This window comes from Rissa tridactyla, chromosome 7, assembly GCF_028500815.1.
Source record: "Rissa tridactyla isolate bRisTri1 chromosome 7, bRisTri1.patW.cur.20221130, whole genome shotgun sequence".
NCBI lineage: Eukaryota > Metazoa > Chordata > Aves > Charadriiformes > Laridae > Rissa > Rissa tridactyla.
This window is the reverse complement of record NC_071472.1, coordinates 37,008,006-37,031,083: the sequence shown is the minus strand read 5'-3', so window position 1 is coordinate 37,031,083 and position 23,078 is coordinate 37,008,006. Positions and strand designations below refer to the sequence as shown.

Genomic DNA, 23,078 nt, shown 5'->3' with positions numbered 1-23,078 from the left:
TTGCATTTGCTGCAGTCATTTACAACCACAGAGCCGGAGGTTATGTTTATGGTTGTTTAAAAAAAATGTCATTTCAGATACTCTGGTCTCTCCCATAGAATAGTGGATTCTTTCTTTGTATTAGCCTGCAGAAATACACCTGCGCAGTTTTCCGTGAGGAAACTTTATGTGGTTTCTTGTAAGAGAATTCTTCAGAAAATGAAGGTTTGATTTTTGTCCGCTTCTTGATGTGGGCTTATCAAGCAAATAGTTGTACTTTCCCTTTAAATTTGTGTATGCATTGGATAAAAATGAAAGTGATAGTGCAGCAGCATTGGCTACAGCTAGGCATTGTGTAGGCAGAATTTGATACTCTTGGGTTTCTCACACTACTGAACCTTGCAGCGCCTCCCTTGGAGCAGCCTTGCTCTCCTAGTCCTTGCCCTCCCCAGAAAAGAAAATCACATTCATGCCAGAGCGTACGTGTAGGTTTTAAAGTGGAAACAATGAAGTAGTTTTCAGTTGGCAAGCAGAGCTTTGTAGATGTAAACCCTGAACTTGTATTGGTACGTTAAGTGACAAATGAAGCTAATCCATCTCCACGTAGTATTAGATGTGCCGGGTTCTTCCGGGACTTCAAAGCTCAACTTGAATTCCATGTCAGAGACAGCTTTTTAACCAGAGCACGGAGGCCTAGATTCAAGGTGGGATTCACAGTACTATCACGTAAAGTAAAAATACTTTGTCCTTCATTCAGGGCTGTTCTTGAAGTGGTGCAAGCGATAGTCTTCCGCTGCCTTTTTTTTTTTTTTTCCTGCCAGTTTTTTGTTAGGGTTTTTTTTGGCCAGGTGAGATTAACAATACATCTATAAGAATACATTTTGGTGGGTATGCAAAACAAGCTATAGATGACTTTTGTCTCCACACAACGTATGGGGAAGAAGTGCTGGTAGACCTCTTATTGCTACAGTTCAGTGCCCGCTGAGGACAGACTATGGGAATATTAAGGTTAGAATAACCTGAAAATATTTAAATAAGCTTGAAGTTATTTAAACATTATTTATGAATTAAAAATTAATTAAATTAAAATTTAATCCGCAGTGACTCTTTATTTTTTTATGCTTTCAGGGTTTTTTTTGTCTCGTTAATGTGTTATTTTCTCCAGTAGGTGTGTCTGTTGAAGGATCCCTGGTACTAGAGGGAAATGCAAGGATCTTTATTTGATTCTTCTGGTTAATGAGACCAAAATTCTGAAACAACTGAATAATTCTGTCATCTTTTAGAGGAGTTTTTGGGAGCATTATAGAGAAAATAGTAAGGGAGAGCAGAGTTTGAGAAAAGATATAAATTTATAGTTGGGTTAATACAAGGAACAAATTGATCCTGTTCTGGGAAGGGTGTAGGTCGGTGGTGCAAGTGCTACTTTCTCAAACAGACTTTAGTTTGGCTGAAAGTGACAGCAGTGTATTTGCATGCTACAAGATTTTCTTTAAATAACAAACAAATAGTAGTATTTGTGTTGATTGAGGAAGTAATTGTGGGAGTTGCAGTCCAACTTGGTCATATTGTACCTTTTCTTCCAAGTGTGATTGATACATTCTTTCAGAAGGTCAAAGTAGCTACCATTAGCATCTTGGGATTGGTTCCTTTTTTGGTTGTTTTGTTGTTGTTTTTTTAATTTAGCTGTGAAGACACGGAGACCACCAGTACATGCCCTTTTTTTGGTGATTATTCTGGCATACATGTATACCCACAAGGACCTTTTTAGCATTCCTTCAAAAAAAAAAAAAAACCCAAACCAACAAACCAGTTACGCTTTTATAATGTCAATTTTTGTTTCTTTGCCTTTGTGTCTATTTTGTTGCCTTTACTGACATCTCTTTATTAAATCAATCTGTAGTTAATTCGACAGTACTACAGTCTGGCGACGCACAAGGACTGTACTCGTTTATATCCTGTTTTCTTTTTGAATATTACTGTACCTGCCTCTGCTGTGGATGTGAATTTAACACCTGACAAAACTCAAGTTTTACTGCATTATAAGGTAACTAGGGTTTTAATCTGGTTTTGAGTTGTCAACCTTTTACTTATGTAAGCATAATAAGGGCTTCTGGGACTACTGAAACGGTTGAAGGTAAACAGTGCCACTGATTTTTTATTTTTTTATTTCTTTTTTAGTTACATGATAGCTTGCCTTTATCACAGGACTGTTTTGTTTGAAAAGTCTTAAGTAGGCTAAGTGGAGGATTATTCAAAATTCATTTACTAGTTGATTTCAAAGATTATTTTTATGCTGTCAGATATATGTGTGTATCACTGTTTTCAGATGGCATTATAGTGAGAGAAGCTAAACAGAATTATGATGTGTGACCCTATATAAATCTCATTCTTAACTTCATAAATACACTAAGTAATCACTTTTTAAACACCATGTACGTAAGGGGGGGGGGCTGAATTCCATTCAAAGCAATATTTTGCCATTATGTGTATAGATTATCGTTGATATCACTTAAGTTGTAGGATATCTTGTTCATACTATCAAGACCTGAAATTTAGACCATATATACCTGTGTTTTAGAGGGTGTGCAGTGATAAATTTCCATAAACTCACTTTCACTTATTAGCATTTCATATGAAAAATAGTGCCACAGAAATTAAGAAGGCTACATAGGTAAGGTGGTTATTCAAAGTGAGTGTAGGTAGTCGCACAAGTACATTAATCCTCTTATTCATTTTGATTTCCGTCATTTGGTGCAAAGCTGTCTTGGAAGCATGCACCATAAAAACACCTCCACAAACACATTTACATGAAATGGGATGTTATTGGTGCATCTGTCTTGACTGTATGCTTCTAACTCCATATTAGGTGGGAATAGCTTTACCTGATACTGGTTTAAGCAGTCAGTACCCTGTTATAAAGAAAGCAGTTAGTTGGTTTTGTGATATCAGAGTAAACCAGTGAAACAGAATACCTATCACACAATATTTGAGACTAAAGGCATCCAGTTTAGAGTCTCTTTGAGCATGTCTGAACAACTGAAATGCAATAATCTGTCTAAATTTGTCTGAAAATTATTCTGTATAAGATCACTTTGCTTATTGCTCTATATTCTCAATATGTCAGTTACATTTTGAGGTGTGCTTTTGTGTGTGGCTTTTCTGGTTTTGGTGTTTTGTTTGTTTTTTGGTGGTTTTTTTTTTTTTTTCTTTTCCTAGGAATCTGTCTTACTTGCTGTTGAAAACGTGTTGAAATCACTGTATGGGCCACTACCTGCTACAGTCCCTGGTGAAAGTAATAAAACAGATGTTACCTCAGAAGACATGTTTGTTTATAGAACAGAACAAACAGATGTGGTTGTTAATGAAACGGGACCATCTGGAAACGATGATGTACACGCTCATACTTCATTCCTTTCATTCAGCAGTGATGTGCAAAACTGTCAAGCAGGAAAAAACACAGAGATCTGCTTAAATCATCAGACGTTTTGTGGTGATAATGTACATAGTTGCCGGGACAAAAAAGAGGTTTCTAAGAGTGATGCCTTCCCAGACAATTCCTTAAGTTTATTGTGTGAGGAGGAACAGAATGGACAGAATATGACCGATATTCAAAGCAACAGTGTTCCCGTGGACCCCCAGTCGAAAAAAGCCGATGAGCATATTTTGAGTTCTGATAATATTGACGAAACAGAAAAAAATGAGGAAGCTTTAGTCCCTAAAGACTTACCTGAAATCTCTGCTGATAATTGGAGTATGGGAAGTGGATTTAAAAACCATCTAGGAGACAACCTGGAACCTGTTAAGATTTTGATTCCTGAAGTTGGAGGAACAAGTAATAAGCAAAATGAACATAGTGGTGAACAAAGCAATGATCCACAAATCTCAAATCAAAGCATAAAGAAAAGAAATGTGATAAATGATAAATTTGGACATGTGACAGCTTATGACTTAATTAGTAGTAGAATAATAAGGAAACCAAAGTCTGCAATTGGATTTTTCACTCAAGAATGTCGTCCAAAATTGATAACTGATAATCCAAAGACCAGCATGGAGGACATCCTTCTGAAAATTGAAGAGCAGTGGAAGAATTTGAATGAAGAGGAAAAAAAGAAGTAAGTTTTCAGACTGTCTTGCTTCTAAATCTGGTAGTTACTAGTAAGTCAACCTTTAGTGAATGAAAAGAATTATAACTTCCCAGTTATTTATGTAAAAATAGAACGAAAATTATTTTTGGCTTTTCAAGATCAGCATTGATATTGTGAGTTGTCGTCCTTTGCTGTGTGCATACTTGCACTGCTGACCTCAGTTACTCATTTTGCCACTGTGCCATGCAGCAGTTAGGTAGGGACAGTTTCGCTGAGTTGTTATTTAGAGCTAACAGGCAAGAAAATGTACTGTTTTAATTATACAAGCTTCTGTTTTCTAAGGGCTGCCTGTATATTGTCACTCCTGATACACTGTGAATGAAAACCAGCATGGTCACGGACGAGACACCGTATAGTTCCTACAGAGCTTTTTCCAACCAACAGTTCTTTTTTATTGCTACTAAGTGAGAATTCTTTTCAGGATCTTTAGTACTTGAACATTTGGTAAACTCCTTTCCTCTAGATTTCGTATGTATTCCAACCCTGGCTACCTCAGAATTGTATTTATAAAACCCAATGAAATCATGCTAGGAATTTCTTTTTTCCCTTAAACAGCTATTCCAGTGCTGGTTCAGAGAATATAGTACAGTTTGAATTTTAACCTGTTTCAATCAATACCAAATCTTTTTTTAGATTACAATCTGAACAGCTAAATTCCATATTCTTCTAAAACAAATTGTCACTGAGTTCTTGAAATCTATCTGCAAGTAAGGGAAATACTTTAGCCAAATCTGGGGCAGGGGAGGATTAGTTAAAATACTAGGTATATGTTGTCCTTATATATATTATATTATATACTTATATTATGGTAAAAGATAAATTAGAATAACAGATTGTGAGACATTCTAAGACAGTTTATAAAAATACCAAAACACCAAACCTTCCACGTTTTGTTTGTAATTTTATAAAATCTGAAACACTGTAGGGCATCACACAAACAAGGAAAATAGAAGTAGTTCTTCAGTTGTTTTATGTGTAATGATTTGAATGCGTATTGTGATTTGTAGCAGAAAGTTTGGGAAATGAAATTTTGGTTCTGAAGAACAAACTCATTGCAAGTGGTGTGAAAATGTGTTTTCTTCGTGTTGTGGAAGCAAGGAGAGGGCATTAAGAAAGAGCACTGAAAAGGAAATTACACTAGCCAAAACAGTGTAATTTTAACTCTAATGAGAGATTCGATTAAGAAAATGGTAAGAAAGAGAAGCTGTACCTGTTGAATTACTGTTTTTTCCTTGACTTCTTGACTTTGTTTGAAAACATCTGCATTGTTCTGAATACCAGCTGTCTCAGAGTTAAGTGAAACCTTTAACTTCTCTAACTTTTTGTCTAACTTCTCAACAAACTTAAAGTTCACTAAGTAAGCAACATGCCATGAACACAAAATCATACGTGTGAGAAGGTGGTTTGTCCATCTCTGCATTAGCAGAAATATTAATGTAATAGTAGAAATCTACTCCAATTATATTCATGCTTTTAATGAAATGAAACAAAAGGTTCTGCCAGCTGTTTCAGAAAATTTTAATTTGCTCTGCTTTAGCTTTTGAGATTTCATGGTTGCTTTCCTGGTACAACTGTTATGTTTAAGAGCGTGCCTACAGATTAGCTTTGTATTGGTTCAGGAAGGAAACCTCTCTGGTAATGAAGTTTTCCTTATATGTAAGAACGAATGAAGTATGGTCCAGTGGATGTTGAAGTGAATGAAGAATTTACCACTAGTTGTACCCATACGTTTCAGCTTTGATGTACTTCTTTTCCGCGTTTAATCTTCTTAATTTGCCTCAGAAAATAACAAATAGGAAGAGATATGCAGTCATATCCTCCAAGGCAACAATCCAGAAGAACTGTTGTATGTCTGGCAGAGAACGTTAAGTCTTGCCTACCAGATACTCTGGATAAATTGGGCCACCTAGAGGTAACAACAAATGTATATACAACAGGGCAGCCAAACTGCCTCAGGTCTACCGAGCACGCTATACCTCCAACTTCATGCAACCTTTCTGGCAAGACACCACTTTTCCTGGGCTCTAGTCATCCTTCCTTCTGTGATAGTCATGCGTTTATGCTACAATGGGCGTGCTTGGCTTCAGCATCTCTTTTTTCCTCTGTGTTGCCTCTCCAGCAGGTCTAAATGAGTTTAAATCCTTTTTGGGGCTAGTACAACCAACAGATGTCTTACAGTGACATAGGATAGCCTTTTCAAAACAAGTCAGCATTTATTACTCAACCGGAATGTAAAATGTTATGGTCTTTAGGTTATAATAGAAAAGGAAAGCTTCCATGCGTGTCCATGTTGGCAGCATCATATATCCCCCTGCCTTACAAAGCCAGGATTTAATTTCTTGCGCTCACACTGCTCTTACTTAATACAACTTGCGTGTGTTTCTGGTCTTAATATTTCTCTGTATCAGGCTTAGGTAGTAGTGGGAGAAATCCCTCCAAGTGCCCTGAGAATGGCAGCAGAAGTTATCCTGAAGGCATAGGAAAGGTTCAGAGCCACACACACATTATCTTGGGGCTAACAAATTACCTCGTCAGTGCTCTACAGTAATTCTTCATGAGTATATTTGTACTGTGGGAGAAACATCATTTCAGGTAGCATGGCCTTTGCTGCTGTCTGTTGACAGGTAAGAGTGTGCACATAGACAGTAATTAGTGGCTCGTCATAACTAGCTCATGTGTGATAGCTTTTTATTGTCTGATGAACTTTCCATGCATCTCATGGCTTGTATGTGTGTATATGCATTATTTGCAACTCTTTTACACTGGGGCAAATACGCTTGCTTAGCAATTCCATAAAAATTCTTTTTTACTGTATTTTAATTTTTTAGTTAACGTGTTCTCTTTCCTTTGGATGGGGGTACTTTGGTGGTACCATGTGGTCATTGGCCATCCATTGTATCCAGTGCCATTCATCTGCTGCTAGATATTAATCATGAATAATGGTATTAATAATTGGTATCTGTTGCTTGCCCCCAGCATCTGTTCAGTCATGACAGTAGGTCCATATTCTCCACCCTTGGGAAACAGTGCTAGTACCTGAAACCTATGCATTTCAGAAGACGACTGTGAAATGCTTATACAGGCAATTAAAAGCTGTTTTTATTATCCTCTTCACAAAGGAAGGAAACACAGAAGTAGAATGTAATACTTACTCATGGTGATTGTTCCAGTTGATTTGGTTTCATTATGTGAAGAGGCTGATGCTGAGAGATATTATGTTCAGAATGGGATGCCTCTCTATTCTGAACACGTATGAATCTACACAAGTGGAGATCTCCAGTCAGAGTTTACTCCAAATAGTCAAATTCAGATAGTCTTGTTTGTATTACAAGGTCTGAGAGACCATATATTAAAAGGTTTTTGTTATATGCTAAATATTTCATTTGGGTTTAAGAAGCAAGGGAAAGTGGTAAGTGGTGATATCCATTTTTCTAGTTAAACCAAAGCTGCCTTTGAAATTACACTTCATTCTAGTGTTCCACTTCCCTTCTTACATTTTTGCAAATTTCCTTGGCTTTGGGTTTTGTAGTTTGAGGAAAGGATGCTGAATTCACAAAGCAGAGAAGAAACTCTTCTTGTAGCGCTTGTTGATTATACCTGCCTTTGTGGAAGGATTTTTGGAAAGGCAAAGATGTTGCCTCGTAGTTTGTAAACCTGTTGTTTTCTTTGATTGTGAACTCACTGATAGTGATACATATGAATTTGCAAAACCCTCACAATCAAAGCTTGTAAGGCTAGAATTTTTCTGGTAGCCTATAGTGACAGGCAAGTTGGACTTTCTTTGGAAGTGCTTTTCTTTTGGATTATCAGTGTATCACTGAAAGCTCATTTCTCTTATAGTTAAATATTCTCCTGCATTACAATTGAGTCTATTCAGAACAAAGTATTTATTGATCTGGTCAAAGCTATAAATGTATTTGGGATAAAAAAATTTCTGGTCAAGTGATTTCATCCATTCATTTTAAAAGGAGCAGATGTTTTCTATCTTAACGTTTACTCCATATTTTCTACGACATGATTTATTGCAAGAAACTACTTAAGCTGACTTTTTTAGTTAACTAAATATTGGTACCATATGTGAATGCTAGCACATCATAATTAATTGCAAATGTTGACCCTTTTGTTGACCTTAATTTTCCAGCATGCATACACATAATTGAATCAAACTGTTCCAGCAAGTAGCAATAAATAAATATGACGAGCTAAAATACTTCTTTCCAATACTTACATATGATAGTACTACTTTTTTTTAATTGAAAATCGGACTGCCTTGAATTACCTGCTAGAATTCAGAATATCAAATAATGGCAAAAAGAGGGAATTCAGCAAATCCCTCCTTTCTCCTTCAAAAAAGTAAGATTCGTATGTAGTAGGCAAGCATAAACCTGGCATCTATACAAGTTTAGCTATCTTCCTGACATTTGCAAACTCATTAAGAATCGATTCAGGTTGCAGAGCTTAAGTATGTAGTAGTGTTTTAACTATTTAGACAGCATCTAGGAGTAGCTCGTTATTAAGTACTTCTTAAAAAAATCTGTAAGTTAGAGAATTTTGTAATAATCTTACCTATGCTGTATTCTCATGCTTTTTATTTGTGGTTAATTTTAGGCCATTTAAAATAAAAAGTACTTCTGTATAAGCCTCAGGCTTTATTTAATATAAAGTTATTTAGGCTCCAAGCTCTTACCTAACCATGTGGACTCCCCTTGCAGTCTGTAGAGCTCTAGAAGCTTAAATGACTCTGTGAATTGGACTGGATATGCCTGGGACAAAACTCCTTCCAAAACTAGATACCTGCTTGTGAATTAGGGTTAAACATAGTCTTTGGGACTGAGGTCAAAAGCAACCTGCTGTAACTCTGCATGAGCTCTACTCCGCCCCCTTCAGTCATTCAGGTTTTGCTGGTTGTCATGATAAAGGAAAATTTCCAACTTATCATCTTTACAGAATAATGTAATAGGGGCACAGTCCCTGATCACCTTCCACCTGGCATCGTTGTGGAAAGCATAGTGATTTGGATACTTGAATGAACCATAGGAGTCATTCTTGTCTGTTGGAGGGGTTACCTTGCCTTTTGTTTTAGAATGTTAGGAGTTGGGGTTTGGTTTGTTTTTTTATCTGATTATGCTACTGGTTTGTTTTCTTTTAAGTTATGAAATAAAAGCTGCTAAAGACCTGGAACGGTACAACAGAGAGGTCAAGAAAGCTACGGGGCAGACAGTGCACCGACCAACAAAGGAGGCAGAAAAACAGAAACCCAAGCTGAAGATTTCGCCATCCGACCAGCAGAAGCTTGACAAGATATTTCATGCTCAAACTGAAAAGAAGCGGAAACCTGAACAGCCTACGAAAATTGTGACAGTGCCTTTTTCTCTGAGTTCCTGTAGACGTCAGCTTCAGAGACATGAGAAAAATAATTCAGATGAACAGAAGCTTTTCCTGATCCGTCGTCAGAGTTTTCCTGATGTCTGGATATTTGCTACTGAAAAAAAGTTAATGTTGCTGAATCCATATAGATTGGAAGAAGCCCTGCTACATAAAAGGTTACTGATGAATCATAAGCTTCCAGTAGAGAAACTGGACAAGCCAATTGTGTTAATGGACAGGTATAGTACAATTGAGCAAAAAAATTGTATATTATTTCAAGTATCGTTTGATAACTATTTACAGAAAACTCTGGTAAGGCCCTGTTTGCTAATTATGTGATTATTTGCACATTCATTTATCTGTAAGAACAGATTTTTGTTTTGTGTGGTTTTACCTTCTAGTAATGAGCAGTCCTGGTCATACTCCAGTTGAAATAAGTATGAATTTTGACCATTTTCATCGGTAATGCAGTGAAGACAAATTTCCTCCCCCAAAAGAAAATTAAGTGTTCCACATTTTCACAACTTCACCTGACTTCCCCCATGGATTATGTAATTGTTATTATATGCCTAAACTTGATCACTCTTTAAGATATGTGAATAGCTGCTATTTTGTTTCTTTAAACCAATCACTTTTTCAGAGTACCTTTAAAAATCTTGATCACTTTTAATCACTTAACTACTTTTGTCAGTATTTTTCTCACAGTTTTAATTTTCAAATTAAGGATTTTGGCTTTTAACCCTTTGGGGATATTTTTTTTTCCAGTCTTCTTGGTGGATCTCAATATATGGCTGCTCTTTATAAAATGCAGAAGGATTACCAAAGTTTCAATGGATCAGGGTATTTGTCAGATCCAAGGCTTGTAGCAAATGGATTCCAGATAAAAGTGATAGAAGGTATGATGGTTTTAAAATCTTTTAGTCATATTCTCCTGATTTAATGATTTAAATGATTGTTAATGTAGATCATGTTATTCTACATCACTTTATCATTTAAAGTACTGACATCCTGCTTTGCTTAATGTTGAGATTTTATTCCTTGGCAAAGAATGTAATCTCCTACATAGAACACCAAGTAATAGAAACTGATAGCTGAACAGAATACTTCAATAGTATTTCAAAGAATGCTCTGAAATCCACATTATCCTGACTTATTTTTTTCGTCTTTCTCAAAATGCTGGGTGTTGATATCCTTCATTGGCATTCTGACAGAGCTTATATTAAACTGATAAGACTTCCTCAGTCTTGGCAGTTTCTTCTAAGATGAAGATTATACGAGTACACGCTTTAGCTGACTAGTCCTCTGCTGTTGAGCAGTTGAGGAGGTCCAGTGAGGAGATGGATCTGGTTATTGACTCACTTTTATATCAGGGTTGCAACACAGAGCCCAAAGGGTCCAATAAAGAAAGGGTGACAGGATCATCAACATACCTTTTCATAGAGTTCGATCTGAACTTTTTTTTGAGACAGCCTATTTTTAAATGCCTCTATGTTGATCACAGAATAAATCTGTTTCACATAAGATCCTTTTACCTTAGCAAGAGAGATCAAATGTTTATATATTTTTCTGAAGAATGATTTATAGGGATGCTGTTGGAAACCCAGGGGCAACCCACCAAGGGTCAGTTCTTCAGACCAGGACTTCTCCAGGAAAATTCCAAGAAAAGCAGACGTCTTTGGGGGTAGTACCTAGCTGACAGCTCAGAGAAAGGATTCACTATAAGAGCTGTTAGAAATGCTATAGCTTCATGTGTTACAGATCCCCACATATGTACAGTGATGACAGATCTGCTGTAACATATGGGATCTTTTAAGGGTAGGTACAAAAAAAGGGATGTAGAGCAACTCCTTCACTTAGAGGCTGGCTCTTGGGAAGAACAGAGCCTAAGCTTAGTTTTCTTTACTGAATCATGCACAGCAAATCCAAGGAGACTTCTTTCTGACTGGCTAAATTCCTAGATAAATAGCAAAAACTTTGTAGCAGAGGTGTTCGTAGTGATAATCGTAGATTGTATGACTAGTGGAATAAAGTGCATGTTGTCAGAGGCAGCTCTTAAAAGGTTTATTCAGTCCAGCAAATCAGAAGCTGAGGAGGTCTATGATATGTCTCTAGACAAATGTGGGAGAAAGGGATTGTTGCTTTGCCTTTTGCTTGCATACTCTTTTTTTTTCTTTTTTTCCACCTCCTGATACCTTAAGTTTGCTTAAAATCTAGTTAATGTAAACTGGATGTGAATAAATTGCATGTGAAAATTTGAAGACAGTTTCTAGGCAACAGCGTGATTGGCTGGCCTTGTGGTGCTGGAAATGGGAAACTAGTTTTAGGATAGCTTGATTAGTTTAAGAGCAGAATTGTACAATATAACAGCAAGGGCTTTGACACAGTAACCAGGAAGTAGTAACCGTCTTCCAAACTTGTGTTACCAAGTACATGAAATTAAGGAAATGAAATCTTGTGAGGAAACTGTTCTCATTTGGTTTACAGTTAGGGAAGGTAAAAGTGCTTTATATGCACTATACAGGTCGATGCACCGTGGTCGCGGACTTGATCAGTACCATACGGCTCGTCCGTATGAAGAATGGGAATGTAATTCAGTTCTTTGTCCCAGTCTTAGATTTTTAACTACTTCAATGAAACGTTAATAACATCTGAGGCTTGTCAGTCATGTTTATAAGCTTCTGCTGATGACATTATTGCAGTTACAGCCTCTGTTATTAGAAGAACATACCATTGCAGATGAAGGTAGAAATACCAGCAAACAAATGGAATTTCTTGCGGCCTTTTTTCCAGCTGACCCAAGGATTTTTACTTAATACTTCATCAGTCCCTCCTTTTTCTTTTTTTCTTAAACTCATCCCTGAAATATGCTACTGTCTTCTACAAATATGCTACCGTCTTCTACAAATACTTATTAAAGATGATTTTTAGAAACACGGATATTTGTTATTAACACTCCTTATGTGCCCTTCTCTGGGAATTTCACTATGCAGTTTGCAATTCTTTAATTTGTAGATTCTTGTTGTATAATCTTTACAGAAAGTGACCTGCAGGCCAGGAGTGATATGTCCCACTTATACCTGAGTATTCTATAGGATTTCTCAACTTTGAGAGAATAAGTTCATCTCGTAAAACATTCTTCACTATCCTTATAGAAGCATTTTTTTGTTTGTTTGTTTGCTGTCTGAATTCAGTGTCTATTTTTGTGGTTTCTTGAAACTCAGACGCAGCCTGAAAGGGAGGCATTCAGATGTTGAACTATAAGTTGCCTCAGAAAAGTTTTATTCTTTCAGGATATATTGTTAGTTTTTTGTGACAGGAGTTGCTGCTTTGCATGGTGAATGATAAAGTCATAGCTTGCTGTAGAGAGAGGTGTCCAGAATGCAAATGTGCACTTAACCCTTAGTTTCACCTTAGCAGCATCCATAGGAGCACACCTGAACCCTATTCGCTGTGCACCTACCTTTATAACTCCTTTTTTTCCAACTTTTGGGGTGAATTGGATCAGTCCTAGTATTTGTTGTTTCTCAACCAAACTATCAACTCTTCCTTACTGTCAAGGTCCTCTGTAGTATATTTGAAGGTCTGTACTTTCCTTTGGGATTCCAACCTTGACATGGTCATACTAGATGTCCGGTTCTCACTGCTGGTCATTTTCTTATTAATAGCCACTAGGGCATGGCTTCCTTTTTCATCCTGGGTTAGGAGTTTTATTTTCTGTGGTACAAAATTTCCTTTTTCTGACAGAGACATCCTTTTTTATGTCACAAGCAAAGGTCCCATATTTTTAGCTTTGAATTTGAATGTGAAAGTGTTATTTCTGGTGATTTCTTCTTGCAAAATAACAAGCCTTTCTCTTGATCTGTGTGGATAAGTCTGTGATGCCATCAGTAGCTCTAAGATACCTTCCATAACAAGAAGAAAGGAAACTTAGCTGCTCCAATTCAATGTTTGGCAGTTTTAGCAGAAGAAGAGGCTTTCCTTGACCCATGGTGATCTCTTGAAGAGGACTGTCAGTCTAGTAGGTTGCATTGATTATTTGTTTAAATCTCCACACATATTCAGCCAAAGGAGAAGGACCCTGCTGCCAAAGGAGAAGTGCTGGCCATTATCATATATTAAGTCTATTCATAATACTCAGTAATTTGGAACGCAAGACCTCTTGCTTTGATATTGAGCACCTCGCTAGGACTGTTTCCTAGGTGAGCGTAATGGCTTGAATATAAGACCATAAATTCTTTCCTTATTTCCTCTTGGTGTGAGGGGTGTTTTACAGGACTGGTTATTAAATAACAAGAAAATCTGAACAGCTGCCTTAATTTGGAAGGTGACTTTGGTAGTTCCCGTGTTGCATTGGGCTTGCATCTCAACTGGTCTTTGTTAAAGATGCTTCTCGCAGTTTAAATTCCTGCCTTTTGGCAACTTACGGCGTTGAGGAACTTCATATAAAGATTTTGATTCTGACACTTTCTTATTTAACAAAGACCACACCCTACATAGTATTAGTTTTTCCTTATTTGGATGACTTGTCTGTAAGGGACAACTTCTCTTACAGGATAAAAAATAATTCATTTGTCTTGCACGAAATTTGGCAGGTCTTGGGATTAATACTCAGAAATTGAATCTTATTCCCTCACAGTGCTTGGAATTTGCAGAAATACAACTATACTCTTTAATGGCCAAGACCTTTTAGCTAGTAGGGTGGTTTTGAACTTCAGTTACTCCAATAACCTCCAGTAGCCTTTCTCAAAGGCATTGCACAGACATGGCTCGCTCTGAACCCCGTGGCGCCATGTGACACCAGATGCACAAGCAGACAGAAATTCGCCTGTTTCTGGAATACCAGGCTGTCTTCCCAGTATTCAGTTGGAAATTATGATATCTGTCCTAACTCATGTCTTCTGTTCTCTTTGTCTGGGCAGGTGCTAAACAACATCTGTATAGTAATGCCATTTTGTTCCCCTTCTCGTTCTCCTCCCTCTTGTGGTCCACTTGCTTAGTTGCAGGCACTTCTCTTTCTGATTGAGGAGCCCGTTCTGTTGATTCTGGTGTATTTCTGATCCCACGGACAGCAAGACTGATGTACTTGACCTCAGCTTGAGCATTGCCAATGCCGTTAGTTGATCAGTGGTCAAGGCAGTTTTAATTTCAGGATTTTGTGCCTAGTGTTTGGAAGCCCAGAACCATGCCCTTATTACCAGATCTTCTGCCACTGCACATGGGCACCTTCTGCCATGTTAGAGTTGGGATGTTGAACTGTTCTTGGAGTTAGAATTGGGCTGGATTTTTTCAATCACAAATGGTCTTTTGATTTTTCTTAATAATAGAAAGCTATCAACTATTTATTATACTTGTTTGCTTAGGTGGTTACATTTTCAATTATGTCAGCCTTATATTTCTGAGTAGTTTTTCTTGGACTCTTCCTAGTCGGTTTTTGAAAGGTCTTATTAGGCCTTTTCTTCCTAACAAGGACTCAGTTCCACATGGAGTTTCATTCTTGTTCTGTCATTTTTGTGGGAAAACTGAACTTCTGGGAATGTTATAGTTTTTCACAAATGCAGCCTTTGGATAGTTATTTTCACAAGACTGCAAGAGTTTCAGGCCTTACTTGCCTATTTTTTCATTTGAGGGTAAGTCCTGTTGCTCTCTTGTTGCTAATATCCTCTCTTATTGTAAGACAGGAATGTAATTTACTGTTCAAAGACTCTGTATAATTGCAGCCAAAGTTGTTGCAAGTATCCTAGGTCTTGAACATGCCCTATCTTCTTGTTTTGGTAGACTAAGATCTTTTTTAATGTCTCCTTGTTTCTCTTTGTATTGACTTCTCAGCAGTCTAAGGAGTTTTCAACTAGATTTTCTCTGGATAGCTGACAGTGAAAAACAAATTGTGAAATAGCTCAGAAAAAGCTTCTTGCTGTAAGTATGTCAGTTAGGCAAAATCAATGGTTTCTTTGTGGAACGTGCCAGTTGTTGTGATTTGCAAAGCTGTGACGCTGAGCTCCAGTCCGTCTTCCACTGCCCTCCCGCCCCCTCATGTCCTGGCCTTACTGAGGTTTAAGTGATGCTACCTTTGGGAGAGCAGACTGTTTGCTTTTACTTAACTCAGTATTCTGGGATCTGCCAGGCATTTTTTTGCTGGGTATAGCTTGCAATGACCCCTGCATACAGAGGAGCGTTTCAAAAAAGATGGATGGATTGCTTTCCATCCACTTCTTCTTAAGATGTGTTTGTTATATACCATCACAGCACATCTGTGTGTTTCCCGCCGTGAAACTCCGAGAGAGATGTGAATTCTTGGGTGGAAAGGAACCGAGAGCAAGGAACATGTCTTACCTGTTTTTGTAACAATGGTGGGCCTTGGGCCAAGGTCCAAGGCAGACTGTTAGGGTGGAATTGTCTGCCTGATAGAATATGTGTACCCAACATATGTATATCCAAAGAATGTGCTTACAAGGCCTCGAAGAGCAGTAATAGGTAAATAACCCATCTTCCCTGGTAATACAAGCTGCCTCAGCTCTTGTAACCGACCAGTGGAAAATCATGCTGCTACTTAATTTCACTTTGATTTTGACCATAGGCTGGAAGATGGATAGTCTTATAGTGTCACCTAATCTAGGTGGCAGCTGGAAGAGGAGAGTTTTTCCTGGCCATCAGGAAGGAATTATCCAAAGATGATTGCGAATGCTTTGTTTGGAAAGAGAAAGGGGAAATTTGTAGCAATGAGAAATCCACATTTTTAGTCAATTGAAAGCTAGTTTATTTGTTCACGGAAATATTTTCCTTGGAAGTTCCAAAGCATTTCATAGAAACTACTGTGGAAACTGCTTGAAGACTGCTGTTTGAATACTCAAAAATCTTAATGTATATTTTGTCAAAAATTTACAAGTACACTGAGGCTCAGATGTCTGCTTATGTCATCAAATGTTGCCAATATCAGAATTCCTGCAAAGGCTTGCAGATAAATGTGTGTTAATCAGGATACAATGGGGTACTTTTCAGTCTAAAGAATGTGAGCACAAAAGGAGAATGACACAAACAGAAATACCAAAGAAGAAAACCTCTTAGCCAGGATTTGTATTGTTTGTTTTTATGTTAGACTCTTTAAAGCCCCCTTTGACTTCAGATTAATGAGCAACATGGTGAAGTCAAATCTGTCTGTCAAAATTGCAGACAGTAAAATTGCTGTTGGTAAAAATGAAGAGTATTGAGCATTAGCAGTCGTCTTAGCAAGCGTGTATCATTGGTTTACTGGATTTGAAAAAAATAAAAAAAAAAAAAAGAAATGTTTTGCAAATCCAGAACCTCATTGTCATGAAATTTTAAAAGGAAGTACTGGAAATACAAGTTTTTAAAATGAAAATCTTGATACTTAACAAAATTTTCTGTACTGTCTTCAGTAGCATATAGAGAGGTAATTATTGAAAGGTTGTCAAATAGACTAAGTTTTCCTTTTAGAGAGAAAGCAGTGTAATCAGATGGTCTGAAACAGTTTCTCAAATCTAGTCTTTCATTAAAGCAAAATCAGGATAAAAAGGAAGAGAAAAGAGCTTAAGGAGATTAAAAACAGACTTTATCTTATGCTCCTGCCTCTTACTGGCAGACTTTCCCATGGGGAAATATTGGCATAGTACATCATCTTATCTCACCTTTAATAACTGGCGAACTTTCAGGTAGTTTAACATTTTACTTTAAGCTGAATCTGATCACAGGCTTACAGTAGTACATAAAAAAATATGTCTGTTTTTGCTGGCCACGATGAGGGAAAGACAGCTTGAAAAAGAGAAGGAAGACAATGCTGGGTGAGAAAGGAAATAAAATTTCAAACTTAAAGCAATATGTAGCTGGAAGGACGTTACGTGACTTTTTGGGGGGCTGGGGAGTTTTTTCCCTATATCAAATTCCCACTCTTGTCAAAGTATCTCAGCTCTTGTAACCGACCTTTAAAGCCGTGAAGCTTAAAAAGGCCCAACAGCATTATTTACTTGGTGACACACCATATTAGAAAAATTTTCAACCTGCACAGTCCTCCTGTTCATCTATGCTCTTATTTAATGACCGTAAAATAAACGGTGCCTGGTCATGGATAACAGTCTCATTCTACTAGCTAATGAAAGTACATTGTGGTGACTTATATTGCATGTATTTTTTCTTGCACTTCTGAAATATTTCACATCGTTTGAATCAGAAATGTGAATGATCCCTTACAACAGCTTGTTAATTTAAGCCACCTTGTAGCAATCTATTTGTCTCCAGCTTTTTTGACTTTGCAAAAAGGCAAAAAACATTCCTGAAGCAGGCTGACTATAATTTATCCTACCTGGGGTCACTACACAAGGGTGGGTTTATTTTCATTATGAATTGTCTTCTTCCATGCCCTCCCTGTTGAAGCTCTTCGCTACTTAGACTTGTGCAGGGAAAGGGAAGGTAGCCGTGTGGTTTGGGTTGAGAATTCTGTGCACCCAACGTGAATGAGAGGAGGAGCCCTGAAGGACCACGCGAGGATATGTGAGCCTGACCCCTGGAGAACTTCCTTCTGACTAGGAATGGAAGAAAAGTTAGCTGTACAGTAGCAGTTTCATTAAAATTTTTTGCGAGTAGCGTGAACAAGAAGTGAAATCTCTTACACGTCAAAGATTGACTAGATATTTTGTTGGGAAGGTTGTTTAAATGTTTTATCCATCATTCCTATTCAGAGTGGTACCTGTTGTAGCAGTGGTACCATATGAGTGGTAGTATGAAGTCTGTCATAGAGCCTTTAGTTACATGGGCTTGAGCTGTTCTTCTGCTGCGGTAGGAGAAAAAACTGCTTTTTATTTCAGTGGAAGCTGAATTTGTTATGATAACGTTTGAACTCTACAGAGGTATAAAGAAAAAACAGAGCCAACACTCTGTTTTAATTTTTTTGACCTAAATTGTATTTTATTGCTAGTTTCTACTTTAATTTCATATATGTTTAATTAAAGCTATAGAAGCTTTAATTAAAGGTAGGCTCAAGACTGGGAATGCTGCAAAATGTTTCAAGCATTTAAACAATGCCAGATAGGATTTGAATTAAAATAAGATGAGGCATACGTGATGTGAATAGGCACACATCATCATAATGAAACACTGGACAAATAGATGCTTTTCACTCCTAGGGAGGAGCAAAAAAAGTTTCCTGATTTTATTGACTTTGTGAGACTAATTTACTAGGTGATTTTACATCTATTTAATTTTCTCTGACTTGCTCCAGAATAGAAATCAAAGCAGTGTATAAACTACTGTTTTGTTTTTGTATTTTCAGGTGCTTCAGCTACAGAAAGTCACCTGGAAATAGAAGGGATGGCAAATTGTCTGCAATATTATGGTATTTCTGATTTGAAAGAAATTCTGAATGCAGTAGTTCATGGAAATGCAAAGGAAGTACATGAATGTAGGCCTCTCAAAGTGATAAATTACTTGGAGGTGAGACAGAAGTTTGCTTTTAGGTATTGGCCAGCTAAGCTTATAATAAATCCTTAAACAGCTTGAAAATCTTTCTTCAGCTTTCTGTTTTAATTAATGTAGCGCTATTCTAAACAGAAGTTACTTTTGAAAAGGAGAATGCTATATCCTCTCTAATGTGTATGGATTCTGCATTGCTTATCCAAGTGTTTCCATTGGACATATCCAAAACAAGTCATCCAATGTGATATCATACATGCTGAAAGCTGATGTGCACAAAATGTTTTTACATAGGCAGTTTTCAGACTAGAAAGGCATTTCTCCATGTTAGAATACCGAACTGCCATAAAATTGCTTTACAAAGTCCAGAAGGCAGTTGAATCCAGACCTATGAAGAAGTTATAAAATTAATTAAGGTAATAGTTTATGAAAAGTAGGCATTAACTGAAGCTTAATTCTCATGTAAACCTCAACAAGATGTACATCCTGAAAATCAGAAAGTGCACCATTTCCACTTAAAGAAGAAAAAAATCCTATGATTCATTTGAAGAAAGGGTAGAGATAGACAAATGGGAAAAATTTTTTTCCAGAAAAGCTGCCACTGGAATTGAGATGTTGAAGTAAAAAATGAAGTTTCACATACGGTGTACCCCATACACCTCTGCAAATGCTTGTATTTAGTTAACATCAACAACTTCTGCAGTTAAAGGAAGCACATACTGACAACCAAGAGTCTTGTGAGTCCACTCTATCCAATGCAGTAGTGACTAAGTTCTGCAGTGTGCTGACAGAGAGCAAACCATGTGTTCTTCACAAGCAGCCAGCATTATTAGTTGCCAGAAAGACAGTACTTGAGTAAAAGAATCTTTAATCTGTTTTCTTACAGAAGTTATTACGCGACATTTGGAACTGGAATGACTCTTGTTAATATTTGATATGCAAATAGATAAAATCCTCCATCCAGAGACAATAATGGGCGTGAAGTTTCAGAGACAACTAATATATGTGGTACTAGTTAAAGCTGAGTAACTAACAACAGTAGTTTTCTGTCGCTTCTTGTCTTGTCACTTTCTATCATTTCTGTTTTACTAATGCTATCTTTAATCACGGTTCTTAGGATCTCTATTCAAAAAGGTTACCAAAATACATGTCAGGTCTCTTCCTGTTTAAGCATTCGCTAACATGCTTTCCTGAATCAGGCTACTTCAAAATGGAACCTAGGCATTTACAGAGGGTATGTGTTTTATCTTTTAAACATTTGTTATACAAATCTGTCCCTGTCTTTTTGGGGCGGTAAGTATACAGCTGCCTTTGGTGCGAGTTGGTGTATACTACTGAACCGTTCTTGTGCACTCATGAAAGAAGCTTAAAGAAGGGATGAGTTCCGTGTTGAAACAGGAATGGTTTGTAACTTGGTTTGGAGGCGGAAGCTTTATTTCGTCTACTTACAAAATACCCATCAGTCAGATTGAGTGTGATGGAGTTGGTTTATATATAGAGAGAGATACATACACACACGTATACGCAGATACCTGTATATATCTATATACATATATATACACACTTATGTATCTGTATACATACATAGATAAACACACACATATGCACATAAAGGTACATTTCAAGACATTATCAAAGGAAGGCTTATTAAGAGCAATGTTGAGTCTGAGAAACTGTTAGAAGATGTATGTGCAGCAGTAACAGCCGGAAAATACATATTAACTAGGAAGTATATGGCTTGCTGTCATGAAAAAAAAATATAAAAATAAGCCCTGCATTTTCTTCACCATTCTGGGGGGTTAAACACTGGAAATGCCGTTCACTATCATGTTCAGAATTGCAACTTTTATCAGAAATTTCATGTTTGAGCAGGCAGCGTGTCTGCAGCTTTTGCTGTCTTTGGTAGATACTGAAGAAAGAATAGGATAATGGTTAAAGCAGCCACCTTCCCAGGTAGAGAAATAGACCACAATGTTCTTTTTCACACTTGAAGAGTGGGAGAAAATCCCAGACAAACAAAATGAGAATATTCAGATTAAAACATAAACACTGCTTCAGTTTGGTACAGTGTGAAGGGAGATTGTATCGCACGTCCATTTCTGTCTAGGCAGCACTACTGAAGTACAGAAGAGAAGGCAATGGCAGGAAGGCCCGTCTTGGAGCAGGAAAGAAAAAAAACTGACAACTTCTTTTTGAAGTTGCTTGATTCTTTGAGGATGACTGCTTCAGTAGTTGTTTATCAGTCACTTCTGCTTTCACGTGTTGTGAGGTAACTGGATGCAATAGACAATAGTTAATACAATATTAATCTAAAATTTCAGTATAGTATTTTTAAAACTTTGTTTAGCTGACTGCTTGACTTCATTTATGTTAGTTCTAAAGTTTGTGGTGTAGAGTGTGCCACGTGAACTGATAAACATCTTCAGCTGATAATGGTGCCAACAGGAAATCAGACAGTCAGAAACACAAAGCATCTTGCAAACAACCCTAAAAGAAAAAGAGTGCAAATGTGACCAGGGGACTGACTGTGTGTAACTCCATTGTAGAAGTGTCATGAAATGACCAATAAGATATGATTAGTTACATTTGTGCTTCTGGAATTTGGAATGTTTATCAGCAGAAAAGAGAATAGTGACCTTTAAACAGTGAGTGCTTAATTCCTGATTTCTGATAGCCCCAGGTTAATGTGTTAAAAAGTGGTACTTTAAAACTATTGGGGTTTTGTTTTTGTTTTTCCTTTCCACAGGGAGAAGCAGTACGTTTAGCTCGGCAGCTGCCCTTACATTTGTCAAAAGAAGATGTACAAAACACAATTTACAGGATGAAGCAACAGCTTGGAAAGGAAAATAAAGGCTGTGTTCACGGTCGTCCTTTTTTTCATCATTTAACAGATATTCCAGAAGTTGACAAGCACGGCTCCATGGAAATTACTCAGTAAATGGAACATTTTGTTTGGGATCATATTTCTCTTGCTTAATTTTGATCATTACTTTGTAATTTCAGTATGTTTTTTGCAAAGCTTTTGTATAATGACTTTTCATTATCATATGTTCACCTCCTAGAGACTTTTTTTAATTTAAATTCAAATGCTACTTGAAGATTGGAAATAAATTATGTAGAGAAACAACTTATCTTTTTTTTTTTTTTTTTTTTTTAAAATTAAAGAAATGTTCCGAACTGGTTTGATGCTTTTTCTTATTGCTGCAGATTTAGAAAATATCAGCATTTCAAAATTTTTTATATGTGAACTGGTTAGAAGATGCTTTCAACAGAGCCTGGCAAAGTTTATTGTACTGAGGACATGAGATGTTAATTTTCAAAGGAATGCCAGATAGCTGTAGGTGTTTAAATGCGGCGTTACCATGTGCAGTTGTTATAGTTACACTTTTGTGGTGTTCTATTTGGAAAGTGTTAGGTTGCGTAAATGAGTATTGAAGTCCTAGTGTCCAGTCTTCAAAAAGCTTTTCTCTAACCTGTGCAAATAATTCAGAGTATTTTTAACCTTAGCTTACAAAAGTGTGATTCTTAAAAGAATAGTACACTCTTAAAACTTTAGATCAACAAAAAAACTGGCCAATGACCTTAAAGATGAAGGGATCAGAGTCACAGGAGCCCAGGTTAGCACTGAAAGCAGATGATGCCAATACATGTGTGTTGGTGCAATGCTAAACACAAACTGTTTGGGATTGGGAAACATAGACCAGTCCTCCCTCAAGGAGAATGTGGCATAACTCAGGCAAAGTCTGCTAGAGAAAGCACTGCTGATTCTGGTAAACTTGTTCATTCTCTTTCTACCCGAACATAATTTATACTCCTCTATTTCAGGTAGTAGCCTACTTCTGTAAAGCTACAGGATTGTGCCTTCTGTATGTAGCAGGTGCAGCGTCTCTGGAAGAGTATGTTTAAAAGTCTCAAGAAAGATCACCTGAAAATTCCTGTCCATCCCCAGTTGTTTTGTTGTTAACAAACCTTTGCACTAGGAAAACTAGGAAAGACCTAGCTTTGTAGTGTTTCTGTGGCTGGTAGGTAAATGGTTGAAGGTTGCTGATGAAAGACCTGAGCGTGAGATGGTTTGTGGACAGGAGTATCGGACCAGACGAGCAAATGTACAATCCAAATGTGTAAATTACTGACCTGTTGCCCTTTATCAAACAATGCTCAACGGGT

The 23,078-nt window shown here is 37.2% G+C and overlaps 1 protein-coding gene across 3 annotated transcripts in view; it reads left to right on the top strand.

The window, feature by feature from the left end:
- PMS1 (PMS1 homolog 1, mismatch repair system component) overlaps positions 1-22,051 on the top strand; it is a 48,773-nt gene extending 26,722 nt beyond the window's left edge. For 2 of the 3 annotated variants that reach the window (XM_054210289.1, XM_054210288.1), the window contains exons 8-13: positions 1,880-2,023; positions 3,196-4,091; positions 9,275-9,730; positions 10,257-10,387; positions 18,772-18,932; positions 21,658-22,051. In XM_054210289.1, coding sequence (XP_054066264.1) covers positions 1,880-2,023; positions 3,196-4,091; positions 9,275-9,730; positions 10,257-10,387; positions 18,772-18,932; positions 21,658-21,849 — 1,980 coding nt within the window. In that variant the 3' untranslated portion in view covers positions 21,850-22,051. Of the gene's footprint in view, positions 1-1,879; positions 2,024-3,195; positions 4,092-9,274; positions 9,731-10,256; positions 10,388-18,771; positions 18,933-19,797; positions 19,920-21,657 lie in introns of all 3 variants that reach the window. The other variant, XR_008467871.1, reaches the window with a different exon arrangement.
- Positions 22,052-23,078: the final 1,027 nt, after the last annotated feature.